Raw genomic sequence first — 8,878 nt, 5'->3', positions numbered from 1 at the left:
TGCCGGTTAGCTCAGTTGGTTAGAGCGTCGTGCTCATAACGCGAATGTCGTTGGGTTCAATCCCCATACTGGCCAAGATTTTAAATCTTTATTTTTAATAACTAAAAAATTAAAATATTTCTATTATGTAAAAGTAGAAATGTATGTTTTCATTGTGTACATTTTTTTCTACATAGATTCATAGAAGCTCAAAAATGCAGTCTTAAAATGTTTTGGGATCTGAATTAAACTAGTTTATTGTATATATTATTATAGCTGAGAAGCGGGGAGGGGGGGGGGCTCGTTTAGACAGAGCCGAGGGGCTAGCAAAGCTCTTCCTGCAGGGAACAGTACCAGGGAAAATAAGAAATGACTGACAGAAAAAGCGTTGGGAAGACAACCTTTACAGAATGGAACAGCCTCTCTTTGAAAGAGACAACAAATCATGTTCGGTGACCCATCGGTCCAACAGACAAGCGAAGAGTTGAAGATAAAGGTGATTAAATAAAGGGGATTAAATAAAGGGGATTAAATAAAGGTGATTAAACTGTAGAAAGAATGCAAAGAAAAATCCTTGCAAAAGATGACATGCATGTATTGCGAACTATTTCTGTTTCGTGCCTCGCCTTCCCTAAAAATAAAATATGCTGTTTGTTTGCTATCTCCAAACTCTTTCCATATATGTAAGTCATATTTCTAAGTCTAGTCACGGCGGTAGAGTTCAAGTCCACCCAATCATTGTATAAAGTCAAACTGAAGAGAGAAATGATGAACACAAATGATGGCGAAATCCTAGCTACGCCACTGGGTAACCATGATTGTGTAGGCTGAAGAGTTTCTGATGAAACCACCAGGTGATTGTGTAGGCTGAAGAGTTTCTGATGAAACCACCAGGTGATTGTGTAGGCTGAAGAGTTTCTGATGAAACCACCAGGTGCTCTGTCGTAATCTAATAAAATAAAAAAAAAAGGACTGGTGTGAAAGTTTGAGATAAACCGGAGACAATGGTAGTGTGTATTGGTAGTTGTGAAGATTTTGTTTAAATTATCATTTCATTTGTGGAACTGCTATATAGCATTTCGAGCTGAATCCATGTATATTTATAAATTAAAGGTTTGTTTAAAAAGAAGCTTGTTCAGGTCTATTTCATTAAGAATTAAATACGCCTGCATCGGTTTAGTGGCACTGTCATAACTTACTATAAACTGCGACCGAGTAACAACGCACCCTTAAGACGGGGATACCAAGTGAGAAATTCGTTTTGTAACATTGTTTCTAGTTTGAATAATCCTTCATTTAAATAGAAAGGTGATTAGCTCCTTATATTGTGCTTTCAAATAAAAGAGGAAAAGTACAAGCAAAATATTAAAATTACTTTAAAAACAACACCACCACCAAAGCTTAAATAAGGGACAAAACTGAACATTTACAGCTATATACATGTATATATATGAATACTGTAAGATTTACTTCCCTTTTCTGTATCAAACAAACTTAATTAGTTAATTAACACTAGTTAATATTTTTATTCATTCATATTTTATTGGGGACAATGAATAATTATGTAAATGTTCAACTTGATCCGAGAACGGGAAGTGTTTGTAAACATACCTCACCGGATGTTACCAACTCTTCAGACCTTAGTAATGAAGGGTACAAGCTAATGGCGCGCATGTAATGTGGAATCACTGTCTAATAAGAAGGCCAATGCTAGTAGACATTTAGTGTTTCGGTAAGTAGTCTTATCTGTTCGTTTGGAGTTGGCGCTGAGTACTCCTCTAGTTGTAAGACAAGGCACCAACTCGGCAGTCCTATTATATTTATTTATTTACTTTAATTGGGGCGGTGCCGCTGGCGCGTGGCACCCCTTTCCGAGTCAAACGGTGTCATGTGGTTTAACCAAGGGCTGTGTCGTAGCAGAGGTGGTGGTGGCGCCACCCCCCCGGAGAAAATTGTAGATCTAGGGAGGAGGGGAGGAGGACTTGTGTGTGGGAGGAGGGAGGGTGTGCCCGGCTGCCAAACACATAGTAACTTGTGCGCAGTTTCGTGTGAGAACCCAACAGAGGTTACATATGAAGGCGCAAGCCTCGGTCACGTGTGTTTTCATCGGCGCACTCGTCTAGTTTGACTTCCGCCATTAGAGATTTCTAATGATGATCATTAGCGGTCCAATGAGAAGGGCAAAGGGAGACAAGCGAAAGAATTGAGTGGAAAGCGGCATAACCATCTATTATCTCTTTTTTTTTTTTTCTTTTTGTCTGAAACCCAGAAACGTTTTTTTTTTATCAGCCCAGATGAATTTTTAAAAATATGAACGAAACAAAATAAAACGAAACAAAAATAAAATATAAAAAAAAAATTCTAAAAATGTGGTGAGAACATGGTAATTAAATTGTTTATATCGAATGGAAATCTAGCTTCCAGGATGAGGGTGACTGGCGTGCTCATCGGCAGACGATAATCAATTATATTAACCCGTCTGATTCTTTTGAAATACATAAGGCGGGATTTAAATGGATGGGACAAGGGCAGAGTGGTTTTAAGAGTGGCAGGGGGATGTGTGTGCGTTTGTGTGTGTGTGTGTGAGTTATTGTGTGTAGTTATATAACTCTCTTTATATGTATGTATGTATGTATGTATGTATGTATGTATGTATGTATGTATGTATGTATGTATGTATATATATATATATATATATATATATATATATATATATATATATATATATTCTATAATAGGCCTATATTTCCTGACTGACACATTTAATCATGAGATCTCTGAAACAGTATTTTGTATCCGCATCAAATTTCGTACTCAGGTTCCTTTTATCTCCTGGTGCTCACTAAGAACTGTTTTTTGAGAGATTCGCAACCTTACAACCGCCATTCGCGAGAAACCGCAAGCTCTACCAATCCTTTATATTTTATTTTCGATATTTTCCCAAAAGGTTGCAGTCTGTATAGAAAGCATTACCCCCACCCTTTTTTTTGTTCCACAAATTTTGTATTTTTAAAGCAATTTTATTCTTTTCCCCCAAGTATTCTTATTTTTTATATGCCTTACGTCATTTCCACTTCCTTTTAGACGCGGTCTGTACCAAAAAAAAAAAATCCTAATAGCATTAGTGAGATAGATCTAGCCTTTTTTTTTTTCTTTTTTTTTTTTTTAATTCGAGATAGAGAGAGAGAGAGAGAGAAGAGAGAGAGAGAAAGAAAGAGAGAGAGAGAAAGTAATTGTAATTTGTAACACTGTAAAATAAAATAAAAAACTAGTCCTAATAGCACTGAAAAGGTAAATCTTGATCTATTGTTATCTCACTACATTCAAATGGGGGTCAAATAAACCATTACAATTAATAAAAACCAAATTAATTGTTCTTTTTATTTGGAGAACAAAATACCAAGAGAAATGTAAAAAGGAAACAGGAATGTGTACGAAGTAACTTTTGGTTTTTGACGGTGTGGGAGGAAAGAAGGGATAAGTCAAAGCGCTACTGAAATTAACGCGACGCCCAAAATATGAGAGCGTGTATGTGTCTGTGCGCATTATGAAGCGGGTCTTTCCAAATCAAGTCTATGGGGCAGAAATTACGAAAAAAAAAAAGGGGGTTCAGGAAATAAAGAGCTGGACGTGAAATGTCATTTTAAGAGATACACAAATTCATGGGCTAAAACAGTATGTTAGGTTTAGTTTTTAAATGAGGCTGATTCTTACAAAAAGACATTATAAGGCCTGGTAACAAAACAACGGACGTAGCAGGTGTGTTCTGCTAGTATATTTAAGGGCAATAAAGTTCTGCCCTCACCACTAGCGGATCCAGAACTTCGGAGGGTAGGGGGCAATTTTTTCCAAACCCTTACCCTAACGCCCTGTAAACCCTAACCCTAAGCATAAACGCGTGTACAGCATATATATATATATATATATATATATATATATATATATATATATTATATGAGAATTTTAAAAAGCAGTGTTTCTCAACCTTCGGCGAAAAAACACACACACACACACAAACAGGCATGTTGAGGCCCTTCTCTTGACAGCCAAAAGCGTTTTCTTGCATTCTTCAATGTAGAAACGCATTCTCCGGACATCTACATCTCATTTATCATCCTATTAAATAATGTTTTACTTGAAAAATATTCTAATATGAATTTACAAGCCTTTACTCCATTACAAATACAAACGATGTGTTCATTGAAAAGATAAGATACCCGAGACATGTTTAGATTAAGGCTTGGAGGATGCATTCGAAACAAAAAATATTTAAAAACAAAGCTCATTTGTAAATGATTCATTTTGTTCAATAGGCATGTTTGTAACTTTGTTTTGTGAAAGCACTTTAATTCAAAGCTTTAAACAAGAAATCTCGGAAGTGGGAGGAGAAATTAAGTGAACCAATTAGATTCTACTTTAAATGTTTGCATTTTTAGGATTCAAGCATATATTGTGAGTTATAGCGGCTCCTTCGATATATGTCACATAGGTCACATAGGTTACGGTTATAGTCCCACATTTTTTTTATGCAACAGAAAAATATCAGTATGAGTAAAGGTTGGGAAAAGATGATAATATTTGGGTTTAGAACTCATCTCAATTGTTACTCTTATAATGAAAAATTTCGTATGAATTCTAAATTTTCTAAAACAAAGTCTTAAATACAATAACTAAGATAAATTTGTGTGCAATTACATAAACTCTGCCGCCATATATAAAGTCTTCTGTTTTAAAACGTCATTTTTTCGTCTGGAAAGGGGAGAGGGCGGTAGAGTGTAAACGTTAATCCTCGCTCCTTTTCACAATTCTGCTAATGATTGCATTTGGCATTAAAGAATAGGGGGTGAGGCGACTCAATAAAAGAATTTTATTTATAGCATATATAAATTATATTAGTTTTTTTTTGTTTCTTTTTTTTTTACTAATTTCTTAACTAAAATACAAAAAGAAAAATAGTATTGGTTTGTCCGATGGGCGGAAGGCGATTGCATGTATCGCCCTTTCCACCTGGTACAACCCTTTTTTTAATTTTATATCTACTAATGAAAAAAAATTGAGATCAGAGTGTATATGCAACATAATATACAAATGGGTAAAAGCATCAATATGAAGCTTATATTGTATAGATATTCAACTAATTTTGTTCACAAACTCTGATTCGTCCATGAAAATAGGACAACCCCCCCACCATTCAGAGGGCTAGAGTGGGGAGGGCAGTAGACGCAATAGCCCCCCCCCCCACCTCACCGAATCGGCTAAGATACCAGAAGTGTAGCTACATAATATAAAAATTATACAGTAATTCAACTAATTTTGTTCACAAACTATGATTTCTAAATAAAAAAAGGACCGCCCCCCTCACTCTAAGGATAGAAGTATCCCCCCCCCCCCCAATTGGCTAACAGGGAACGACATAATATAAAGATCGGTTAAAATATCAATAACAAGTTTTAGTTATATAAATATTTAATTGACTCCGTTAACAAACTGTGATTTCTACAAATAAATTGGAACGCCCCCACCCACTCCAAAGTTTATGGAGATCGATGCAATCGCCACCTTTCCATCCCACCAAATCGGTCAACATACTAGAAGGGAGGGGGGAACGAAATAATCTAAAAATAGGTTGAAAATATAAATAATTAGTATATATTATTAACATAACTAATAAATTCGTATGCGAATTGTGTGATTTCTTTACTACGATTTGTTCGCCCCCCTTCCTTTTTCAAGAGGGGTCGGCCGAGTGTTGAGGGGCGATCGCCCCTACCGCCCTCCCCCCCCCCGGATCCGCCCGTAACAAACATAATTTTTTAAATTATTTAATCTACTTTGATATACTTTAAAACTTATGTTTTTCTTAATAATAATAATAATAATCTTTACTATCTATAGAGAAATGTGTCTTACAATTTGTGAATGAATTGTGAATGAATTGATTGCCAGGCGAACATGGATTCCATATCATATATATTTTATTATATTTAATTTCTTTTTTTTTTGTCATATAAAAGGTTAAGACTACGATGTGACTTAATTCAGTTGACTACATTTAATTTCATGTGCAGAATTTAAAAACTTTCTTCCCCACACCTCTAAATAGGAGATTGGGCTGTAACTACTTACCTGAGGCCACCTGCTCATTAGTCAGGGGCTCACATGTTGAGTCGCGGCCAACGTTACGGTGTCCCTGGTTGTGCACTGCCATTTACAAAATCTGCACATGCTTGTGAGTGAGGTGTTTCAAGTGCTCATTCTGTCACCTTTCCCCTGTACTGTCATCTTTTCCTTGTATCTGAATCTGATACATCTTGAAAGGCCCACGCAGAGTCAAATAACAAGTTGAATATGTGGTGCTCTCTATAGCATTCAGTCTGCAGCAACGGTTCTCGATCACGGTACACTCGTCAACCCACCAGAGTGGTTCAAGTTAGCAGCTCTTGCCCAGAGTCACCTAATAGGTTAGGCTTGAGGGAAACCAAACACCGAGGAAGGCGCACTAGGGGGCGCTAGAAGAGCCTTACGTGAGCTTAATTACCTCGTGGCCCTGCGTAATACGCCCAACTGCTATCTTTTCTGTTATTTGTCTGGCTGATAGATGGCGGTGATATTTAGAGAAATTGAAGAGGCCGACAGAGGACAGCCAAGGTCAGAATGGTCGAACGTTTATTATTCCGGAGCGATACTGGCGTTTCAAGTGGCCATCATTTCTGGCTCCACGAGAGGGCTCGATACTTCCCGTCGCTAAGGACATGTTATTTTTCACGGAATCCATGTCACTATCAATGAAATTGAAACGGCACACTTTCCCCCTTTCTATTGTTTTTTTTTTGTTCTGTCCCAAAGATGAGAGAGAGAGAGAGAGAGAGAGAGAGAGAGAGAGAGAGAGAGAGAGAGAGAGAGAGAGAGAGGATGGCTGCTGGAGACAGAGAGAAGAAAGAGAATGGGGGACAGAGAGACTGAGAGTGAAATGGGGACATAGGGAGGTACAGTGGCTCCCCTATCAGGCATTGATTCGTGCAGTCGACCAATGACTGAAGATGGGATAGCGGCGTTCTTAATGGCAAGTCGAGTGGAGGTGGCCCCCTCTCTTCATCAAGGAGTCACTAAAGCGGCTGTTGAGTGACAATGACGGGGGGCGTGGCGACCAACGGAGATCGAGTGGTTAGAAATGGGACAACATCAACTAGGGGGCAGGGCCTGATGCGAACAATGGCGCCACTGGAAGAACAACACACACATACACAACAAGCAAATCCTCACCACCACCCACCCCCCACCATAAAAAAGTAAACAGAGGCGACAAGAGGGTAGCTAGGGCGACTGGGGGTGGTGAGGAAGGGGGAGGAGAAGGGTGAAATCAACATTTTTGGATAAATGTTTTCCAAAAAGAAAACTTATGAGAAGCGGTGCATCTGTTTACCAAGAAGATTGGCGGCCATGCGTCCCTACAACTGACACTGCCCTATTTAAACCGGGCGACACCGGGCGCTTCACCAATAACTTGTGACTAACTTGTACCAACGAGAGAAGTGGTGATTTTTTTATTGTATTAATTGTTTATGTATAGTCTCAAAGTGTAACTAGATGTACTTCTTTTTGGAGATAGTTTAGTGTACGATGCAACGTACATGTCAGTACACTACCTTTACGTAAGGCTATAGAGATCTACTAAGTGGTCAGCAAAATGGAAACACCAAATGAAAACAAAAAATGTTGAAACTGGTTTGGTGTTCCAATGAGGAGACGTCTTGTTTCTGAAACATTTGGAAAGACCTATTCATCCAAATAAATAGTTTTCTTGTCTAAAGACAAGGGGAACAATAAATATTGAGATTATAACATTGCTTCAAAGTATTAGAGTCTTCTTCACTTATAGTTTCAATCAAGCTCATGCAGTAACCTCGAGAAGCGCAATGCTGAAAAAAAAATTAGTTCGCTGCACGAGATGAGCTATTTTTAACGATGAAATCCTTTTGTTTAGTATGAGTTAATTGATTGATACATTGACTTTGAAAGGAGACTTTGAAGAGTAACCAAAGATGTCAACCAAACATTTATAAAGCAAACCGCCACCCCTTTGAGAGCTAGAAAAGCACGCCATGATTTCAACCACTTTGGACATTAAGCACGTTTCGGATTCTTCATCTTGCGCCATGACCATCCAGTCTCAGCCTTCTCCATCTTGCGCCATGACCATCCAGTCTCAGCCTTCTCCATCTTGCGCCATGACCATCCAGTCTCAGCCTTCTCCATCTTGCGCCATGACCATCCAGTCTCAGCCATCTCCCGTTGCAGCAATGCTTGTTGACGACGTACACGACTTTAAATTCTGTGGAGTGGTTGCTGGTAACGACATCCCTGAGCTTGTGACGGTCAAAGTTCACTCAACAGACGTGACACTTGGTCGAGATCTAATAGCCAGTATCGATAGTCAGATCAAAGCGAGGTGTATAAAGGTGAGTACCTTAAAAACAAATTGCATAACACACCACAATATTTAAACGTATGTCATTTTATTGTGTATACATTTGCATGAAGACAGTAGCACACCAAGGTTAGATGTCATTAGTTTTGTCATATCTTATCTTATAAACTACAGACATTCATTCTTTACAGAAGATAATTACGCCCTACTCATATTCATGTGTTAGTCTAGTAGTAAATGATAATCAGAGACTTAAACTCTGCTAAGTCATTGATTTTCCTGGCTGGTTCAGGCAACTCATCCTTCCATGCTTTAAGGGCACTAGGGAGGAAGACGCACTTGTATAAATTTGTCCTAGCATATAGAATGAGAAATGCGTCTTTACCTTTGTGTCTTTTTGAGTATTTTAATAGATTGTGTGTTTGTATTTGTAAATTATGGTCTAGTTTTTATGTATTATCGCTACTTTAC

The 8,878-nt window shown here is 38.1% G+C and overlaps 1 protein-coding gene and 1 non-coding gene across 2 annotated transcripts in view; both read left to right on the top strand.

The window, feature by feature from the left end:
• On the top strand, positions 1 to 75 carry Trnam-cau (transfer RNA methionine (anticodon CAU)). The gene has a single exon. It is a non-coding gene; the product is annotated as a tRNA-Met (tRNA).
• Positions 76 to 7,404: 7,329 nt separating this feature from the next.
• LOC106050923 (B lymphocyte-induced maturation protein 1 homolog) overlaps positions 7,405 to 8,878 on the top strand; it is a 28,459-nt gene continuing 26,985 nt past the window's right edge. The window contains exon 1 of the mRNA XM_013205984.2: positions 7,405 to 8,438. Coding sequence (XP_013061438.2) covers positions 8,082 to 8,438 — 357 coding nt within the window. The 5' untranslated portion in view covers positions 7,405 to 8,081. The remainder of the gene's footprint in view (positions 8,439 to 8,878) is intronic.

This window comes from Biomphalaria glabrata, chromosome 6, assembly GCF_947242115.1.
Source record: "Biomphalaria glabrata chromosome 6, xgBioGlab47.1, whole genome shotgun sequence".
Lineage (NCBI taxonomy): Eukaryota > Metazoa > Mollusca > Gastropoda > Planorbidae > Biomphalaria > Biomphalaria glabrata.
Note: the sequence above shows the minus strand (reverse complement) of the source record. Positions and strands in the feature narration are given on the sequence as shown.